Source organism: Haemorhous mexicanus, chromosome 21 (genome assembly GCF_027477595.1).
Source record: "Haemorhous mexicanus isolate bHaeMex1 chromosome 21, bHaeMex1.pri, whole genome shotgun sequence".
NCBI lineage: Eukaryota > Metazoa > Chordata > Aves > Passeriformes > Fringillidae > Haemorhous > Haemorhous mexicanus.
In genome coordinates, this window is record NC_082361.1 from 7,849,667 (window position 1) to 7,871,445 (window position 21,779).

Below are 21,779 nucleotides of genomic sequence, written 5' to 3' on the forward strand. Positions count from 1 at the left end.
TGAACATTCCCATTGTGGAGTTCCCTGCAGGGGTCCAGGGCTTTGCTTGTCTCTCCTTTCTCCTTGGCACATCTGGAGGAAGAGTATTCATTCTCTCTCTCCTTCTGAATATTTATTCCCTCTCTCCTGCTCATCCCCTGCAGCCACAGCCACCCCTAGCACTGCTGACTCTTCACAGAGGGGGATGGCAGCCATCCCATAAGTGGCCCAAGGAAGGAACTAAAGGGATGTGTCACTCTTGGGATAACCCACAGAGGACCAATGCTGTGAGATGAGGCTGAAATCCACCCACAGATCACTGCAAAGACAAGCAAAACCTCCCCTAAAAGCAAAACTTACCCTCCAAGTCCCAAGCTCAGCAGAGCTGGCCTGGAGGCTGTGGGGTGTCTGTGGCTGAGGGAACAGGGCTGGGTGTCCCAAACTGATGGGGACAGCAGCAGGTGTTGCACAGGAGGAAGAGAGGATACAGGTGCTGCCAGGGAACACCCTGCCCTGAGGAGCTGGGGCGATTGATGGCCATTGCAGTGCCCTTGCAAAGGCTGTGGCAGGGCCTCAGGGGCATGGGGGATGCAGAGCCTGAGGAAAGCCCTCCTTTGCTGCACCAAGGACAGCTCGATCCATCACCAGCTCTCACTGGTGCTCTGTAGCCCGAGTGGGACCAGCCCCTCATTGGCAGCTTTGGGCACCAACCCAAGCTGTGGCACAGTAGGAATTGTTCCAGCAGAACAGGGAGTCAGAGGCAACTCATCTGACCTCTGTCCAAGGGCTTTGCTGGGGCATTCCAGCAGAACAGGGACTCTGGCACTTCACAGACTCTAATGAGCTGCTGTTGCTTCACTGGAGACAAAAGCACCAGCCTGCAGTGGCTTATTATCACCTCCTTCTGGTTCTTCACTCCACCAAAAGATGTTACAATTCACATTCTGGCTAACACGGACCTTCTGTGGCCTTTCCAGGCAGTGGGGGGAGCACCTTGCCTCAAGCCCTGAGACAGACAGGGAAGATTGGGAATAGCTGGGCCAGTTCTTACTGCATTTCCTTTAGAAGCACATCTGCAAATCTTCATCCTCACAGCCAGCAGGATGAAAGCAAGGGCATGATGACTGCCAAGAAACACGGACCTCAAACACCATCTATCCATCCTCTCCAAAGCTGGTAATTCCATGATGGTCCAGCTTCTTCTGCCATGGTTCTGCCTTCACAGCTGGGAGCCATCGCTATGGGACACCCTAGAACTCTGCTGGGGCATCTCCAAGCTAATTAAATCCTCCTTGCTCCTTGTGCCTAGGAGCTAAAGCCCCAGTGTTGCAACATCAGCTGTGTTAAAGTTATCTCGTGTCAGGGTGGCTGTTTTGGGTGTGTTGTCCTGCTGCCATGCCAAGGAGCTGCTCTCTCATCCACATCCCATCTCCATCAGGAGCTCCAAGCTTCTCTCCAGAGAAGATTGCTTTGCTCTTCCTTCTTCAGTGGGGTAAAGCTGCTCCTGGAAGGATGTACTCAGAGAGGGAGGGAAGGGGGAGTCATTATCTGCTTCTTGCAACAGCTGGCAAGGATCAAGGGGGACAAAGGAAGAGATCATAAGGCAGAGGAAAAGGCAAGGAGAGGCAGTGGCTCTGTGGGAGCTCTCAGCCCTGGGGTGGTGATGCAGACACTGTGGGGATGCAGCAGCCAGGAGGGTGGCAGTGACCTTCCTGCACCTTCTGGATGAAGCCATGGCCTGTCTGGCATTTTCCCCTCATTTCCAGTGGAACACGTTTTCATCTAAGGCAGTCTTGGCACTGCTGCTCACAAGGTGTCTGGCTGGCAGAGGGGCTCCCGTGGAATCTTGGCTGTCCAACACAGGTATCATTCAGGAGCAGGGTTCTTGGGAACAGAAGGTGGCCTGTGTATCAAGGCCTTCTTTCACAGCCATGGCAGTAATGGGAATCACTACTCTGATGGGTTATTGACAGGGTTTTGAGGGAAATCTTGGGAAATTGAGATGCCTTGGTTGAGGCTGGGAAGGTGAATGCCCTGCTGGGCATTTCTTTGTCAGGGAGACAATAGATTCAGGCAGTAGCAAGGAGTGGTCAGGATTTTTAATTAATTTCTTTCTTTCTTTCCCCTTCACCCTTTGTTTGGATCCTGTTTAACAAGGATCTGAAACAAAAGGAGGTTGATTAAGTGCTCAAAGGAGGGAGAGCTGAGCAAATCTGGATCACAGCTTGGCTCAGGTGCAGGGCAGATGCTGCCCAGAGGTTGAGAGGACCAGCATCCAAACCTGCCTACTCCAGCTTTTGGCTCTCTGGGTCCTTACAGCTCAGAGGGCAAGCCCAGGAGACCTGGGAAGCATGGTGTGGGATGCTGTGACACCAAAGTGACACTGTCCCACACTGCAGCCCTGTAATTCATCAGCCATCACTGGCCCTGCCCTCCTCCCTATGAGAAGTACTCTGCTCTCCACTCACTATTTTTGAGCATGGCCATGACATCTGCTGCAATTCAGGCAACCTTGCAGCATGGATGACCCTGGGTGACTTTCCCAGGGTTGACACAAAGCAAAGATGGACCCCAGGCTGTGCAAGCCTGTCCCCAGCCCCACAGCAGCTCCACCTGCCCTCACTGTCTCAGAAATCATCTCCTCTGCCCTTTTCCCAAGGTCTCCCTGATCAAACAGCTTCTTGCTGTGCAAAGCCTGTGCCTTCCTCCTGCCTCCTTCCTCCAGGATTTGATGGGCACTGTTTTATCCACTTCCAAAAGGCATCAGACACCTGAGGCATGTCCTGGCAGGTACATCTGACAACTGTGGTCTGGTTTTGTTGGGCGGCATCTGTTGAAGGATAACGATTAGTCTCTCAACATTTGCTGTCCTGGGAAGAAAAGAGGTGTGAATTGTGAGAACAGCTCACTGACAGCCCCATGCATTGGTGTAATGGCAAGGTTTTGATACTCCAGTGTGGCACCAGTTGCTGCTAACCTGTTCCTCCATCACGCTGATGGGAGCAGGTCAGCTGTCACAGATGGTTAAAAGCAGCTCAGTTATAAAAGGTGGTTTTATTGGTTGGTAGAACAGTGAGGAGAGCTTTCTAAAAGATGGGATTTTTTTTAGGATTGCACTGTCCACTGTTTCCTTACCATGGAAAAGCAGAGCTGGAACCAAAGACAATGAACAGCAGAAGACACTTGTGGCAGTGCCTGCCCCAGGGAGATGGCACAAGAGTGACCACTGCCCTGTAAAGCTTTGCCCAAATCCCAGGCCTCCAGCAGGGCCTTTGGCAGGGATGCAGTGTGGTCAGTCCCCTGCCAGGACACCAGCCCTCCCCTGGCACCATGGACATGTGCATGGCATGAGTGAGCCCAAAGCCAGGGCCCAGCAAATAGACCAAGAAATCCTCTCCTTCCCAAAACCACCCCCTGCTAACGGTCTGCTCACCATTTGCTGCAGAGGCTGGGGGGTTGCTGTCACTTACCTCTCTTAATTTTCTCAAATCACAGAGTTGTCAATAAGCTCAGCATTCCTGTGGCTTGTGTGGACCGGCTGCTTTTTATTTGATTTGATTTCTTTTTAAATTCTAATGGTTTCTGCATTGGAAATGCTTGCACTAAACACACACACCCCTTTCCATGCCTGCCCAGGCAGCTGCTGGTGGGGAAGCCCCACTCCTTCTCCATGTTCCTCAATGGAAGTGGCTGGGAGGCTCTGCAGGGGATGTACACGCCCACGGTGGGGAGGCTGGAGTGGGTGGGTGGCCCCTGGACCACGCACAGCCCATGGCATGTGGCTGGGGGTGGAACACCCAAAGCTCTGCTCTACCCCACAGCACCCCTGGGCTCCCACGCTGCTCAAGAAGAGTCTTTTAGGGAAACTGTGTGGGTAATTTATGGATGCTTTTAACTCCAGGAAATACTGAGATGAAGGTCTAATGCTGCTCACCTGTGGGTATCAGGACACAGTCAAGAAGAAACACACTCCCCACTCAAGCCTCCTGGGAGCCCCTCAGCTTGGTGTCTGGGAGCTGAGGACTACAGGAATGGGAGAGAACAGTTTGTTTGCGTCCCATGAGCACAGTGCAGGGTCTGATGGGTCTGTTCCCACCCATGTGTGTTTGGGAGCACCATTCTGGCAGCTCCATTCTGCACGTCCTGGCACAGCCCGAGCCCGGCCCCCATCCCTCGTGCCCAGTCTCCGTGCTGAGATCACTGGGCAGCAGGGAAGCACGGAATGCCAAGAGCTGCTCCACTGAGGGCTTTTAAAGGGAGGCCTCAGCATTGTTTTTCAGCTGGAACAGGAAGCGAGAAGGGCTGGCAAGGCAGGGTGTGATGTGTGTGTGTCAGCACGCTGGAGCTGGGTGCGTGCGAGCCCCGCGAGCCTGGGCTGTGCAGGAGGCACGGACAGGCTGTGACCAGCCAGGGAGTGATGGCAGGACGTGCATGTAACACCTCAGCCAAGGCAGGATTTGTGTTTTCAGGCTCGGCATGACGGGTGGTGGTAGCCACGCTGCCAGGGAAGGGAGAATCCATCACGCTGTGTGTGGGACTCCAGCCAGAGTTGCCCTCGCCGAGCTGCTGGAGTTAACAGCAAGAGTCTCGTGGCTGCAGGAACACGGCACCAAGCCCAGGCAGATCAGCCAAGCTCAAGCCAAGCCCCACTGGCAGGAGCATCTTGTGGTTGCACCACTTTGGAAAGCTTGAGGCCGTGTTTTTGTGTGACACTGGGCTCTGGAGCAGCACCTCTGCCCTGTCCTTCATTCACATGGGCTCCTTATTGCTCTCTACAGCTCCCTGCAGGGAGGTTGTAGCCAGGTGGGGTTGGTCTCTTCCCCCAGGCAGCACTGACAGAACCAGAGGACACAGTCTCAGGCTACGTCAGGGAAGGTACAGGTTGGATATTAGGAAGAAATTTTTCACCAAAAGGATAATAAAGTACTGGAATGCTCTTCCCAGGGAGGTGGTGGAATCACCAGCTCTGGATGTGTTTAAAAAATGACTGGACATGGCACCTGGTGCTATAGTCTGGTTGAGGTATTAGGGCATAGGTTGGACTCAGTGATCTTAGAGGTCTCTTCCAACCTCATTATTCTGTGATTCTCTCAGAGCCTGGGTTGGCCACACAGCCATTGCTGCTGGGTGCAGCCAGCTCCCAGTAGACACATGCTTAATTAGTGTGGGGGCTTGGCAACTGTGGGAGTGCTAATTGAGCTCCTTATCAGAGCCTTCCTCTGCAGCCCAGGCAGCCCATGTGGTACAGCACCTCACGGAGCAGCTGCACCAGCCCAAAGGCCTCAGGAAGAGCAGACAAGGCAGACCAGGAATGCCTGTGGTATCTCTGTTGGATATAAAAACTCGGCAGCCCAGCTAAGGAAGGTCAGACTCAGAAGTCCTTATCTCACTTCCCACAAATAAGGATCATGAGTAAAGCACTCAAACATCATGAGCATCATGAGAGGGAGTTAAGAAAACATGCTGTCTATAAATAAGTAACATGTTTTGAGCTTTCATTCTCAGTCTTAAGAGTTTTGTGCCTGTAAAAATTTGTATTTTGGGTTATTTTCTCTGCATTGAAGAAGGATAGAAGCATTCTTTTCTGGGTTTTAAATCTCTTAAAAGGCAATGGACAATCTCAACAGCCATTGGGTTCCAGGAATCGAAGTGTTAACATCCCCCTTTTGCTTTCTCTTCCTCCCCCAAGAAGCATCTTGAGCCTGGTGATAAAACCCAGCCTTCAGCCAACACTGGGTGAGGAATCTACAAGGAAGGTATTGACATTTCCTGAGGCAAATGTTGATTGGTTTCTATCTCTCCCTGAAAGTTCCTTCAGGTCCCAATAGATTTGAATTCAGAAGTAAACATTTAACCAGCATTACTTTATAGGACTTTGTATGCTGTGATTTGCTGCATTTCCAGGCATGGAGGGCTGATCCCTGCCAAGAGCATATGTGTTTGGACCTCTTTGAAACCTCTTCAGCTAAAATACATTCTAGTGTTTCTAGAAATACAAGCTTTCATGTAGGATCTTACTGAAGGCACAGGTGAAGAAGAGAATCAGCTGTGAGACAGTAGCAGGGAGCCTGGAGCTCCGTTGGAAAGCACAGGGAGAAGATGAGGAAATGTGGTGAAGAAAATTTATCACTAAACAAAACATCTCCAGGGTATAAAGGAGCTTCTGCCCGATCATAGGTACCATATGGCATTCCAGGTTGTCTGGCATGGTTTCGTGCAATGACTGTGGGTCTGAGACCTTTTAGTTTCTGGCTTTGCCTTCACCCCCGAGGTCTCTGCCTTGGGCAAAGCGCTCAGAACTGCTCTTTGGCCTCATTTATTTACAAATTACCAGGGTTGGCATATTCAAGTGTAGCTCTGTCCTCATCACTGGGGACAATGCCTGGCTTGGTCCTTGGGCCACACCTCTGTAATAGAATTAAGTGGGGCAGGAGGATCTCTATGGAGTGCTGCAAAATCCCACCTTGCCCTTGGCTTGGCTCCCTCCCACAGCATGATCACTTTGATTTTCCTCTGGTTTGCCATGTAGGTGCAGAAAGCTTTGGGTATCATGGAAAGCTTTGGCTTAGAAGGTACCTTGAAGCTCGTCTCATTCCCACCCTCCACCATGGGCAGGGACACCTTCCATATCCCAGGTTGCTCCAAGCCTTTCCCAACCTGGTCTTGAACACCTCCAGGCATGTGGAGTCCACACCTGCTTTGGTAACCTCACCACCCTCACTACATAAATTTCTTCCTAATACCTTATCCAAACCTACCTTCCTTTAGCTTAAAGCCACATCCCTATCCCTCCCATGCACTGGTGGTCTCTGCCACTGGCCACCCCACTGATGTCTCATTGGGTCTTAGGCTGCTCCTTGCCTGCATCTGCTGAAGATTTCCAGCAAGATGTGAATGCTGGGTTTGCACAGAGACACAGAGACACAGGTCTTTGCACTCCCTTCTCTTAATTGTCCATTTCCGGGAATAAAAGAACAAAACTAAACCCCAGCACTCTGCACAGTGCCATTAACTGGCCATAAAAGTGTTTTGCTGCAGAGGCTGGGTGGTCAAGTGGTTTGAGAACAAGATTGGAAACCATCATCTCCTAAGTTTTCAAACTGTTCATGTCACTGAGCCTCTCCGGGGCACGATGCTTCACCCCATATGTCTCTGTTTACTGTCGATAAAACAGAGCTATTAATACTGCTGTGCTTCAGGGTGATCTTTTGGACTGTAATTAATGTTAAAACCTTCTGAGGTCACTGGCTGGAAGGAGCTGGAGAGGTGCAGAGGCTGTGTGCTGCTGGGCTGCCAGCCTCCACCCCAGCTGGGGTGATTGGTGCTGAGTCCAAAACATGTCATTCACAAGGAATGGAGATGAAAGAGTTTCCTCTAAGGTTCTTGAAAGAGGACTGGCTCCAGGTGAGGTAAAGCAATTGGGTTTGTTCTCAAAAAGAGAATTTTTGACAAGATCAAAATCACTTTGATTCTGATGTTTTTCCATTTACATTGTTTTTTTGTTTTTTTTTTTCCTCCTTACATCATCAGAAAAAAAAAAAGATTAAATGAGGGCTTGTTTTTTGACATCTGTTTTTTTAACCCAGACCTGACCAGGAGAGATGCTCTTGGCAGCTGAGTGACTTTGCTCCTGTGTGAGCTGGGCAGAGGGGAGAAGTGCAGTCAAAAGGCTCACACAGGTCTTCAGCATCACCCAAAGGGGTGGATGTGCTTCAACACCCAACCCCCAATCCTCCTGACCCCACTGGCAATGGAATAGGTGAAATGGGCACTGATTGCTGAATATTATAATTATGTTTTGATACAAGTCTTCTGTTTTCCAAGGAAAGTGCTCTGGCACTGATTGCCTCAGAGCTAATGGAGCCAGCCTGAGCTGCTGCAGGCAGAGCAGAGGTTACACATTAGCTCTGCTCACCCTTTTCCCAAAGCAAACAGCCACTGTGGCTCAGCAGAGGCCCCCAGGATGGAGATGGGGAAATTAACTGGGATTAGCTCCCAGGATGGAGATGGGGAGATGGGATTAGCTCCCTGATGATGAACCCTCTTACTGCTTGTTGTGCTTCTGCTGATGAGCAAGAAGAGCCCTGCAGTAGGTGGGCAGCTGGGGGTCCCTGCCCTGTTCTCCAGCTGCTCATCTCCTGGGGCTGGAGTCCCCCTACCCAACACTGGGTGCCCCTGTTGGTGTTGCTGAGATAGAAACCTTCCCTGCTCCCAGCAGGAGACTCCTCACTCCCCTTGAAGGGAGGGAAAGGGCCGGTGGCACCTTCAGGATGGGATGCAAAGCCCTGCAGTCAGACTCCTGGAATGGAGTTCAGTGCTGCCCTATTGCTCTGTGTGTCCCTCAGTGAGAGCAGCCTGTGTGTGGCACTTGTGAAGTGGCACAGTGTGGATGTCCTTCTTGAGATACTCCCAGTCCGAGCAATGCTCCTGGTAAATTTAGGAAAAAGATGTCATGCCAAAAGGGTTAAACAGCATCTCCTTGGGTGAGCTGAGCGTGTGTATCCCCTGTGTGCCCCAGCTTTGTGAGAATGGGAGTTGTCCCTGCACCAAGTGAGTTCCTTGGCAGTCTGCTGGCATCCTTTCAGACAGCAAGAATTGTCAGGGAGCTAATGCTAATTGCTTGGAGGGAATATGTCCTGTGCTGGGAATTGCTACCGTGCAGATGTCAGTTCTTATCAGCCACATGTGGGATGTGCAGGGCCTGCAGGGAGGAGAGAGGGGGCTGGCAGTGCTCCTGTGTGAGGAGAGAAAGAGGGAGGCATTGCTTCTGTCACCCCCAAGGATGCTCAGGACTTAGGACCATTACTTAAATAAACAGATGTCAGGGTCTCAATCCCATTTAAGCTTCAGCTGCTTTTATAATACTCCTTACACTCACTTGCAAGAGCTGGTCAGTTTTACCTTAGGCTAAGGAGGGGTGGCATGTTATTTCTCAGGCTGGGAACCCCACCACCAGGCATCTCAGACCTCTGAGGGGTTCAAACCAGCCCCTGCACTTTGTCAAAGCCAGCTTGAGTTGCCATGCCCAGCTCAGAGTGAATAAACATGAACTGATGCCCTTTGGGAGAGTGGACAGAAGATTGTCACCCTGCTGCGAAGAAGCATTCTCATCTTGGAGCTTTGCTGCTCTGAGCAGGACTCTGAGCTCAGCATCCCAGGACGTTCCATGCAGCCACAGCCTGTTTATTCAATGCTCCATCAGGCACAAAAGCCATATTTTACTGTCAGATGCTCTCCATTAGCTTCAAGTGTGAAATTATCATTCCCACCCTTTTGCCAGCCCCACCCTTGTGAGGAAATGAGGGAGCAAACAACTCAAGGGCCGTTCACAGGATGAGTACGAGCTGTCACTTGTCAGCACAGAGCCCACTTACAGCAAGAATTACTGCCCTGCTCCCAGAAGGGCCAGAGAGGAGCCTGGCTCACAAACACCACCGTGTTGTAATGTTCACATCAGGGCATGGCAGAGCAACCCTGAGGTGCTTGCATCCCTCTGCAGTCAGCAGGGCTCAGCGTGAAGCCCCACAGGGGTCTCTGGGATGAGGGGAGAGGAAATGGAGCCCCACAGATTCCAGAAAGGGTTGGAGTGGCCTGTCCCCTCAGCCCTGGCTCCTGTCCCTGGGTTCTCCTCTGTTCCAAGAGATCATCTCACATCTCCTTGAGATGCCAAAACTGACTGATAGTGCCTGGACCACAATTTTCCTTTCTCTTCTGAAGGCTGGTTCCCTTAACAACCTGGTAGTGTGGGACTGAGGGATCAAGACATTGTTTTCCTTTTGCTTCCTGCCTTCCAGATTTACCCTGTACGCTGTGGATACACGAGGGAGACACTCAGAGCTGAGCACAGTCACCCTGAGGACAGCCTGCCCACTGGTAGATGACAGCAAGGCTGAAGGTCAGTGTTCTGGTGCCTTGTGTTCCATGCCAGGAGACATTTCATGCTGATTTGGATTTTCCTCTCTTCACTGTGCCCCCACAAACCTGCCCAGGCCCTTCTCTCCCAGTGGGAAGGCTCCTTTAAATTCACCCATGGGCACAGGGACATTTATCTGGGGATGGGTGACAAATTGCAGGAGTATCCAGAGACAAAGTCTCTTTGGCTGGACAGCTGATGACTCTGTGATGCCACACAGGCATCCTTCCCATGCATGGCTGTGGGAGCTGGTACTGTGTGTCTGACACAGGCCCTGGAAGAAGAGCAATCCCTTCTCACAAACCTGAGAGAAGCAGCCCTGGCTGGGCCATGCAGGGCACCTTTGCCTCTGGGTGTTTGAAGGGATGCTGGGGGCAGCTGCATCAGTTTGGAAACAGAAATGTTGATAAAAGCCCAGCTGCTTTTGCACATTCACATTGTTCAGTTTTGAAACTGATCCCACTTGTTCTTACACCCAAACCAGAGCACCTGGCTGCTTTCAGATTTAAAAGGATTCTTCTATGTGACCATTACGTTACCTGTTGTTGCTTGCTTTCTGTTGGGAATATCACACAGAAAAAACAATGGTTAATGCTTAGTTCCATGTTCAATAAGAAAAGCATTCTCATGGAAAAACAGCAAACAGGAGACTAAGGAGAAAGAAGGAGATGCAGTTTGTCCATTTCTCATCTCCAAAAAGAGATTTTTTTTTTCTCTACAGCAGATAGTTAATGCTCTTGTTTAACACATCTGAGCTGCTCCAGCCAATGCCCACAATGATGAGGGGCTGCACTTCTGCATGGAGGGCCTTCCTGGGATCAAATGTTGATCTCTTCCTACTCTTTAGCATCATAGCTGCCAAGGTTTTGCTTTTGGTTTGGTGAATCTGGGAAGCTGCCTGCCCTTCCTGGGAGGATAAGTCTGTCAGCCTGTCCTGGCAGCTTTTTGCCTCTCCTCCTCCTGCTCCTTCATGGAGTGTTGCTGGAGTCTTTGTGACAGCTTTGATCCTGCAGGGCGCCACTGCAGGATCGGCCCGAGGAATTGCTGAATGCTCTGCAGTCACTGACCCCCACTGCAGGCAGCCCCAAGGGACTGGTGGCCACCCCAGCTGCCAGCCCCTGCTGCCAGCCCAGCCAAGGGCTCTGCTCCTCCTCTTCCCATGTTAGCACCTTCAGCTGGTCATTAATCCCATGCCCTGATCCTTTCCAGAGATAGCTGACAAAATCTACAACCTCTACAATGGCTACACGAGTGGGAAGGAGCAGCAGACAGCCTACAACACCCTGATGGAGGTCTCTGCTTCCATGCTCTTCCGAGTCCAGCACCACTACAACTCCCACTACGAGAAGTTTGGAGATTTCGTCTGGCGCAGCGAGGATGAGCTGGGGCCCAGGTACCTGTCCCTTCCCTGTGTCCTGCCCTGCCCCATGCCCAGAGCACCCCTCTGCTTGGCCACTGGGGATGTGACCTCCTTGTGGCTGAAAGAACCCCCCTTTTGGTGTTCACCAAGCTGTCCTGCATCCCCTTGGAGCACCAGGTCCTGCTCAGTCCCTGGATGAATGCTGGTGGGACACCTGGCAGCTGGGTGGTCTTAGCATGAATGTTTGTATCACCCAGCCTGAACTGGGTGAGCTGGGGGCTTGGAAACACTGAGGAGTGGGGGGCAAAGGGTGTGACATACGCCTGGAAAAGTTTTTCCTTTTCCCTCTGTTTTCTATCTGCTTGTTGGATGTGGCTGAGGATCTCTCCATAGCACCAGGATGACACCTCACAACCTTACACCTCTTCTGGACATAGATCCAAGCTGGCCTGGGGCTTGTCCTCCTCCAGAGATGACCTTGGCCATAGTTTCTTTGGTAGTTCAGTGGCCTCTGGCACATAGCCGCTCTTATCTTCCCCCTGCCTTCCCTCTGATGACACTGCAGGGTTGTTTGTTCTTTGCAATTGTTCCTTTTTTCCTGAATCCCTGGGAGCCAACAGCTTCTTCTTACACATCTTCATTTCCCCTGTTACTTGAGATCCAACCCACTGAAGGATGCTGCCTAACCTGATACCTGCCTCAAGCTGTGGGACAGCAGGGTGACACTTGAACTGCCAGTTCCAGGACCCAGCTACATCTGGAGCCCATGGTCAATTTGGCTGCTGTCTGTTGTCCTCACTGAGCCGGGGGAAGTTCCTCCCAGCACTCCTCTGCCCTGAGAAATACATGATTTGCAGCCAAGGGGCTGAATCTGTAAAACCAAGGCAGCCAGTGCCAGGCTCGTGACAAGAGAGAAGCTCTGCCATCCAGCCTGGCTTCTCAGGGAGCTTGGACAGAAGCACAGCCACTGACACAGCAGGAGGAAATGAGGATTTTTTTTAATTTTAATATTTTTTTTATTTTTCCAAGGGAGGCCATCTCATAACAGGGTTTTAATTGACAGGCTGTTCTCCTTTCAGGGGGACATGCATTTTTGTACCTTGAAATGTTTATCAGATGAGCCTGGGCTCCACAGTGAACGCTCGCTCATAAAGCGCAGCGACAAGAGGGCAGTCGGCTGCCTCTGTGCAATAAATACATCACACTGAGGTCCTCGTGAGCCCAGTTTCCATGAAAGCCACAGGTTACTGCAAACAGCTGCTGGCAAGAAGACACACTGACAGCCAGATGTCCCAACCAGACCGTTTACATTAAGGAGACATTAAAAACTTAGCTCATAGGTGGCCCTAAACCAGGATTTTCTGTGGTCAGCAGCATCTCAACACCTGGCTTGCCTCATCCTGCTCATCTCCTCTAGCAACAGCAGCCCCTTTCCTGCTCCCCCCGTTCCTCTCACAGACACTGAGTGAATCTCACACAGTTAATTTGTTCCAACAAGACAGAAGAATCTGTCAAATTCAGTGAACTTTAATGCTACTGTGCATCTAGACCTCTGGATCCCTGCAGCCAGCCTGCTTCTTAACACAGCCACAGGGGGACTTCACTATTATTTTCTCTTACTGTGTTTTCAGGATGATTCTTATGACCACTGCAAGCAGGGAATGGCTTTTAAGAGGAGGCAGAACAAATAATTAAGTTAAAATCTTCTTTCCATTTGTGGCTACCAGCAACAGTGGGGTCAGTACGTGGCATCAGCCCAGGGCTCACAACCTGTCCCCTGCTCCACCAGTCACCCAGGCAGGCAGCTGGGCTGGCCAAGGGACATGAAATGCATCTCCAGAGCAGCTGCCTTCTGGTACAAGGGGGAATGCAATGTTCTGATGGGAAGCTGTGATAAGAAGAGGCCATCAAGTCCTGGACTCACTGTCCTCACACATGAGGGTCTGAAAGACCCAGGTCAGTTCTCTAGAGTAGAAAATCTGAATTTATGACAAAACCACCTCATACAGGAACACAGCAGCCAGGCAGCCACCCCTCCCTGCAGTCTCAGGAATCTCATTCTTCCTTCCAGCTCAGGTATCATTCTTTAATGGCTCCTTTATGCTGCTTCACCCTCTTTTAGTACCTCCCTCCAAGGTGAGGCAGGGCAGGTTTTGGCTGGCTCTGGATATATTTTCATCCCATATCAGCCCTCAAGGTGAGTGTTGGCTGTCCCCTGTGCAGCTGGAGAGGACAAACATCCCAGCAGGAGCACCCCTGGCACTGGGCAGAGCAGGAAGCTCCTGCTCTCTGGCAAATCCCTGCAGAGCTGGGGCTGGCAGCAGGGACCTCAGGGCCGTGTCTCCTGTTCATGCAGGAGCCCTTGGGAAGTGCCCTGGCAGCAGACACCCATCCCCTCCCATTTCCTCTCCCCCTTCATGCCACTAGGCACCACAGAGGGAAGTGCCTGCTTAGAGCTGTCACTGTTTTTAAATCCCCCTCTTCATCATTTGTGACTGTGCTGTGACCTCCTAAATCCACCACCTAAGTGCAGTCCAGAATCAGTCCCTGGCTCCTGTGGTGGGAGAGAGGGCACAGCTGGCTCACACCAACCTGGGGGGATCCCCATCTGGGCTGTGGGGTGAGGGGCAAGGGGGTCACTTCATCCCTTGGGGTCCAGCCACAGGCAGCCAGGAGAGTGACTCCCCTCTCCTCGCCTGGTGTCCCCTCCCAATTCCTGCCCTTTAATAAAGTAATAAATTGCAGTTTCTGGCAGAGATGAGGTTGGTCAGCATTTAGGAAGATTTCATTTCCAGTATTTGAAAAGGTGGTCGCTCTGACCCGACGGCCCTCCGTAGGGAGCACTTGGGTAATACCCAGGGCTTGATTTATGGTGTTAAATTGGCAGCCCAAGAACTGCTCCTGTAATTTATTACCCCGTCTTCACCAGAAAGCCTCTCTCTCTTTCTCACCCCTCCCCTCACCCACTCTGTCTCTCTTCCTCCTTATTTTTTTAAGAGGCAACAGCTGACAGCCGAAAGCTAAATCTAACATTTACACATGACTTCATTACCCTGCTAAAATAAATGACTCAAAGCAGTGAACCCCATCAAAACTGGAGCTTTGGCACTGGACATCAAAAGTGAGGGGCCTGATTCCCTCTGCCCCATCACCCTGTCTCCTCTGTGACCACAGTTCAGTGTGTTTTCAGTATTTCACAGGGCCAGCCCATCATGTGCCACATCCCATCCTTAAACACAGTTTTTTCCTGGGATTGACTGCACAGAGTGAGCTGTGGATGCAGCAGGTGTGTGGAGACAGCTCCAGGAGAATCACAGCCTCTGGCACAGCAGGCACCAGCAGGTTGGGGTGGTCTGAGCCCTGAATTTCTTGCCATCCTTGAAGAAGTGCTTCTCACATGTAGGAATATTTACCTGGATAAGAGGCCTCAGTATATATCAGGAAGCAAGGACAACATGGTGAGTTCTAGCAATATTCAGGTGATCAGTAAAGTGTAGTGGAGCAAGAAATGAAAGAGAAGGCTGAGAGAAATGGAGGCAAAGGCAGGTTGTGTGGGAGAAAAGTGAGAGATGGGTGAGGAAAGCTGTGGAGGGTAGGATAGGGGAAGTGGTGAGAAGGGACTAGAGGAAGGGAAGAGTAGAATAGAGGGAGGGCTAGCAGAGAGCCACTGGCCATCTGAGATATCCACTCCTTGTTGGTTACCAACCATGAGGGTTTCCCTCGAGGGCTGGTCATGGCCACTCCTCATTGCTCCCCTCTGGCTGTGCCTGGAAGAGGCCTTGTGGTGAGCTGCAATAGTAACCAGTTTGGGGGGAAAACCCAATGATTGCTTGTTTGACCTTTGAATAAACAACTTCCCCGTGTAGGCACAGCATTCAGGTCCATGGACACCAGCACAAGAATGAGTAAAGGGCTGGGGAAGGGCCAGCACCCCATTTTGGTAGTAGAGCTGCTTTGTGATAAATCAGGGTGATCGTGGAGTTGTGGCCTTAGAGAGATGAGATTTCTCCTCTGTGAGGGTGTTCTGGCTGAGTGATCTCCTCCTGAGTTTTATGTCAGCATGGCCAGCTGACAGCAAAGTCCATCCCATGAGGTGATGTGGGTCCTGTGCTTGTTCAGCCTTCTCTGAAAGGGAGAACCAGTGCAGATGCTAAGAAAATTTCCCAGCATGAGGATGGGGAGCACTGGAATGATCACCAACTCCTGATTCTAGGAACAGGTCAGAAGAAATTAATCCAGCAGGTTGATGCCAGCAGGAAGTGGCCCAGGTGATGGCTTTTGGTCCCTTCCAGCTGCAGTGACTGATTTGCTGAAGTTTGGCAGCTGTAGTGACAATCACTACAGAGTTCAGTTTGCTGCTGAGCTGAGCTTGAATCAATCAGTCTTCACCAAAAGCATCTAATTCCATCATGGAATTTGTGGCTCCAAGAGGCACACATCCAGCAGCACAGGACCTGTTCCTGGCAGCGTGTCAGGTCTTGGTGTATGGTGGGAGCACCAGATGCTGTAGGTGAGGTGGCTGCTATGGAGAGCAATGTGAGCAAAGGTGTGTGTCAGAGCTCTGCCCATGACATCATTATTATAGATGTGTGTGTAGCTAACGAGGCTCAAATTGCCCTCAAATTTTTATTATTATAAAATTCTTATTCTCTGCCTTGTGTCTTTGTGGATAAAATCCATAAATGCATACCATGCAGTGTTGTCCAGGAAGGGCCAGCTTCCTTTGTTCTTCTTTGCCCTCAAAGCTGACCCAGAGCACATCACCCTGGGGAGGAGTGGGACAGTTTTCCATGTGCAGCCCTGGAGGAGCAGTGGTTTCCTACAGCCTTTCATCCAGTGTTCCCACTCTGGAGGGAGAGGTCTGAGCTGGCTGGGGGTGCCAGGATGCCCTCTCACCTCCTGCCTCCATCTCTGCCCTCTGCTCTGGCGCTGAGGTGACCCTGACCAGCCCTTCCCTGGAGTCCCACCCCTGGACATCAGGCTCCCTCTGTTCCCCCTGGGCTGAGAGCTCACAGCCCGAGCTGCAACACCACTCAGCTTTCATAATCAAATAATCCCCATGTTTATGCCTTGCTGACTGACAGTGCTGCCCCTGACATATCATTATCAGGAATTTACATTCCTGCAGGAACTGTGAAATCCCCAGCTCCTGAATCCAGAGCTTTCCTGTGGCACCAGAGAGAGAGGAAATAATCTGTGATCTTGAAACTTTCAGACCACTGAAGTAAACCCTCTTCCCTCCCTTTGTTTGATTTAGCACTTTGCAGACTCCCACAAGGGGATTCTTGGTTTCTTATGGGTATATTTATTTTTGTCTTAATGTTTTGTGCTTTTTTTCCTCACTCTTCTTGTGTCAGTCCTTTTGAGCTGTTTACCTCCTGTAGTCTTGGGAAATCAGGAAAGAGAGGGCTGTGCTGATCAGTCAGGGGCAGGAAGGTGCTGGGGGTCTCACCAGGGTGCCTGGTGGGGCCAGCACATGTGCTGGAGCTGGCTGGGATCATATGGTGGTGGTGACAATCTAGCTGGGCAGACTGTCCCCAGGGCACACAAGCTGCTCCAGTGGGTCAGACCTGAGGTCTTGGTGCTGTGAAATGGTAGATATACTCAGAACTTTGGGAAAAACAGAGCTTCTCTCCCCTTGGAACAGGAAAGACAATGTCTTAGGCAATGGGTCTCGTCCATTCTTGCCACAAGGCAGAGCTGGTGGCAGAATGCAGAAGTCCTGACTCCTGGTGTCCCCTGTGCCTTGCCTGCCCTGCTCTATTCCCATCTCTGCCCCTCCAGGAAGGCTCACCTGATCCTGAGGAGGCTGGAGAAGGTCAGCAGCCACTGCTCGACGCTGCTGCGCAGCGCCTACATCCAGAGCCGCACCGAGACCATGCCCTACCTGTTCTGCCGCAGCGAGGAGGTCCGGCCGCCCGGCATGGTCTGGTACAGCATCCTGAAGGACACCAAAGTCACCTGCGAGGAGAAGATGGTCTCCATGCTGCGCAACACCTACGGGGAGTCCAAGGGGCGGTGAGGGAAGGAGCGGGCCTGGAGCTGTGGGAGGCAAAGGGACTCCGAGGAGTCGTGGACTTGTGATGTGCTGAGTGGCTGGTGGGGTTTGGGGTCGGGTGATGTTCAGAGGGGGTGGAAGGGGACAGCGAGGCCAAACAGGACTTTCTCACACAGACAGCAGAGAAACAAGAAATGAGCAAGTTGGACTTAAATTTCTTTTCCTTTTTTTTTTTTTTCTTTTTAAATTTTTCAAGAGTGAGAAAAAAAAAAAGAAAAAAAGAAATCACCTAATTTGACTCAGCATAAAAGCCTCTCCTTTTTAATCTTTTCTTACTGAATTTCCTGGACTACACGCTCCAAAACCCTGGGAGGAGGAGATACCCACTCGAGGCCAGGGCCAGGCAGAGGGGAGCTGATGGGTGCAGGGTGATCCCCTCCCTGCCTGCCCTGCCTGCCCTGCCTGCCCTGCCTGCCCTGCCACCGGGCAGCAGCCGCGGGGCGAGGGGCCCCGGTGCCGTGGTGGCCGAGGACGCCAGGAGGAGGTGGCGCGGGTGGCCGGTGACACCAGCGAGGGTCCCGGGGCAGGGAGCCAGGCGGTGCCCGGGACGCTGCAGGCAAGCTGGGCTTTTGTAGCACTCCGAGTGGACGGGGTGGCTCCGTGTGCAGCCTTCGATGGAAAGGCTCCCGGCAGCTTGTTCTGTGCATTAAAGATTCATATCGAGTCCATCTTCGCTGCCTCCCTGTGTTTCTTCCTGACGTGGTTTTGCCTCTGCTTGGGCATCCGTGGGGCTTCAGTTCTGGTGTGACACTCCTGGGATGTGGCTGAGATGAGGGAGCCCAAGATGGATGCACAAAAAGGAGGGAAACGTGCAGCCTTCTGCACAGGGTCCTCCCCTCCTCAACACCCAGCCTAGCCACGGGTCCCAGTGGGAGCTGGAAGCGTGTGGGAAAGCCCAAGAAGAAAGCCAGGGGCTAAAAAGACATGGAGAATCTGGTTTGTTTTACTGTCAGATGTGGGTTAGGCTGGCCTGGGCTCCCTGTGGGTAATGGATTTCTCAGCCTGGTAGCCAAACCAAAAAGTGAGGGAGGGTGAGAGGGAAAAAAATACAAAAAATCAGATCAGCTCAAAGCTATTGCTTTTTCCTTTTTAAAGCAGAACAACGAACCTGGAGAGGGAAGAGAGAAGAGTGTGGGTTGAATTAATCGGTTTAGTCAGCCCAAAGCAAATAGTTTTGTTTAGTTTTTCAGGTTAGTTAACCCTTTAACATCAAATAAACAAACAGGAGGTGAGTTTCAAAGCAAAAATGTTTTCAAATCAAACAACGATGCAGAATTTGATGTGGAGAAGGTTCAGACAGAAACCTTTTTCTTCTCGAGCTAAACCTGTTTGCCTGATTTGCACCCACTCAAATAATTCTGATTGTTCCTTCTGAACTTCTCTTTTTTTTCCCTCTTTGGTTATGTCTTTTCATTTGAGCTACATTCATGTGCTTTGGGAAGGACTCCAGCACCTGGTCAAAATCCTGCTGAAGTTCACAAAAAACTTTCTGTGACATTGCAGCCTGCAAGACAAGCTCCAAAGCTTGTTGCATGTTGCCTGAGGTCTTAATTTTTAAGCTAAATTCCTTTTTCTGATGGAAAGAGGGAGGAGAATGACACTGAGGGCTCTGGGCTATGGCCTGTGTGTCACTGAGGGTCGTACCACACTGAAAGACCAAAGGGGGACCATGACACCACCATGTGTTAAAATCTGAGTTCCCAGCCCTGCTGCTGCCTCTTCACCATCCCCTTGCCTTTTGGGGGTGAGTGGTGGCCTTGGAGTTTGGTTGTGGGGGTGAGGGAGATGATGGTGATTTGTTGCAGTCAAATGAAGACTTTGGTTTTCCTGCTTGAAGCTGCAACAACACACAGCAAAAGCTTTGAAATGCCACTGTGGGGGTGCCTGGCCAGTGCTCAGAGTGGTGTCAGACTGTGCTGCCCACTTCAGGTGCTGCCAGGACACAGGGTGTGCACTTTGGGTGAAAAACCCCCAAATCTCCATTTGGAGGCACTGATGCAGAGTGACTGGGACTGATGTGCAGTTTTGAGTGCCACAGTATAAGAAAAATCTAAAGCCATTGGAGAATGTCCAAAGCAGGGGCACAAAGATGGTGAGGAAGGGTGGAAGCCATACAAGGAGAGGCTGAGGTCACTTTGCTTGTTCAGCCTAGAGAAGAGGAGACTGAGGGGAAATGATCTCACATTTTGCAGCTTCCTCACCAAGGCCAATGGAGGGGCAGGCACTGATCTCTCCTCTGCTGACCAGGGACATTCCTGAGGGAATGGCATGAATATATGTCAGGGGATGGGCAGGCTGGAGCTCAGGGAAAGGCTTGTCACCCGGAGGGTGCTGGCACTGCCCAGGCTCCCCAGGGAATGGACACGGCCCCGAGGCTGCCAGAGCTCCAGGAGCCTTTGGACAGCGCTGCCAGGGATGCCCAGGGTGGGGCTGGTGGGGGGCTGGGCAGGGACAGGAGCTGTGCTCTGGTCCTTTTGGGTCCCTTCCCACTCAGGATATTCCATGATCCTGTGACTCTATGATCATCCCCTCCTGGCATCTGCAGAGCAGGCAGTGCCTCTGCTCTCTGTAGGACAGGTCCCCTGGACACTTGGCAGGATACAGCTCAGGCCAAGGCTGCCAGGGCCAGCAGCAGCCACAGGGAGCTTGGCTGGTCCATCCTGTCCCTGCTGCTCACCGGGTGCAGCTCCAGGTGCTTTGAAGCTGTCCTGTTTTCTCAAGGCTCTGGCCCACAGCTGTGCTGTTCCCTGTACTTTATAAACACAGGGGTTTATTTTGTTTTTGTTTGCTTGGCTCGGGGATGATTCATTTCTCTTGGAAGCCCCGTGCAGCACATGGTGATGGGGAGCAGCTCTGTGGTCTCGCTGCAGGCAGTGTTGACCAACCTGAGGGACAAATTGCCTGTGTTTTCTGTGAGTGACTGGGCTGGAGGTGTGACAGGGATAATGCTGCCCCTGGGATCCCTCTCCATTGTGAGCGTGGTGCTAGGTGTTAGGGACAGGAGATGCCAGCCAAAATACAAGGCAGCTGGCTGGCTGGCTGCCCCTCAGCATGTTTTTCTCCTCTCTGACACTGCAAACTCCCCCACAGAGGTGTTTTTTGCACCTGGGATGTGCATCTCTCGCAGAGCTCTGGGGAAAGGACAGAGCTGCAGCACGGGGATGTTTTATTGCAGATAGTGATGGAAAGGAGACCTTCAGCTCTGGTAGCCCTGACTGGGAATATAGCAGGAGCACAGGCTGGTTGTCCCCTGGATCCACAGTGCAGCTGTGTCCATTGCAGAGGCTTAGTTTGCTTGTTTTGGAAGGCTGCTGAGGAGCTTTGCTTTGCATCCATGGTGAGACTGGCTGCTCCTACGGGTACATGTACAGAGCGAGTTGTGTGTGAGCCTGCGTTGATATGTACAGAGCAGGTGGAAGAGTCTAGACTCTGGGCTGCAGAGTTTGATGGCCATTAACCCGTCGTGAAGCACACCTAGCTCCCAGATCAAAGCCAGGAGAGCCTCTGGCCAGTGATGCTACCTGGCACAGTGCACCCAAGCCAAACAGAATGGAGGAATTCATCGAGGTTACACATCCTCCAGCACACAGCTGAAAGGAAGGGTCTGTATTTTCTCCCTGGAAACTTTGGAGAATGTAACCCTCTGGCTTTCAAGATAAACATTTGTAGTCATAGCCCAGCAATGCTGACAGATGGACCTGTGCTTTATAGTGTACACACAAACACACAGACCCCTGCCACTCCTCTGACTCCCTCCAGGAAAAGGGACCCCAGCTCCAAAGCAAATTGCTGCTGCCCCAAGAGCTGGTTGTTTTTTGCCAGCCAGCACCCTGACTTTGCTGTGCCTGGGCTTTGGCAGACCAGGGCTGATGCTGTCCTGTGTGGGAGAGCACCAAGGGGTGGGTGAAACATGAAAAGCAAATGGGGAGAGGGGCAAAAAGATGCCATTGTCTATCTTTATTAGATAAACTACCCATATCCATTTGAAAAGCTTAAATTATTTCCCTAATGGCATTGCTGGGAAGGGTCACTTGGCTTCAATGGCTCCTGGATGGAGTGATCACATTTAGGATGAGTTAAGAGGAGAAACCTTCTCCATGTGTCTTTGCAGTGAGTGTATGTGCATGTAACAGCATGGGTGCATCCTGCCCAGCCTGGCCCCATCCATGCACCCCTAGCACCTCCAGCTCAGCACGGGGAGAGGGCTTCCCTGCAGAGAAACCTTTAACAAGCTTTCACTGCCCCTTCCAGCATCCTGTGAGAGTCCCATGGGGCACACGCCCTTCTTGAGGGCACCCCAAATCTGCCACTTGTCTGGCAGCTCAGAGCTGGTGACAGCTGCAGGTCCCCTCCCAGGGCTGCATGGGGCTGTTCCCTCGGGAGGAGCCTGAACAATCGCCATTGTCCCCAGGGCCATTGTTCCCTGCCCTGGTCCCGGCCGGGCTGCAGCTGGCACGGCACACAGAGGG

The 21,779-nt window shown here is 51.7% G+C and overlaps 1 protein-coding gene across 2 annotated transcripts in view; it reads left to right on the top strand.

The window, feature by feature from the left end:
• ASTN2 (astrotactin 2) overlaps positions 1-17,978 on the top strand; it is a 326,876-nt gene extending 308,898 nt beyond the window's left edge. For both annotated transcript variants that reach the window (XM_059864813.1, XM_059864814.1), the window contains 3 exons: positions 9,774-9,874; positions 11,102-11,285; positions 17,037-17,978. In XM_059864813.1, the coding sequence (XP_059720796.1) occupies positions 9,774-9,874; positions 11,102-11,285; positions 17,037-17,274 (523 nt within the window). In that variant the 3' untranslated portion in view covers positions 17,275-17,978. The remainder of the gene's footprint in view (positions 1-9,773; positions 9,875-11,101; positions 11,286-17,036) is intronic.
• The last annotated feature ends 3,801 nt before the right edge of the window (positions 17,979-21,779 follow it).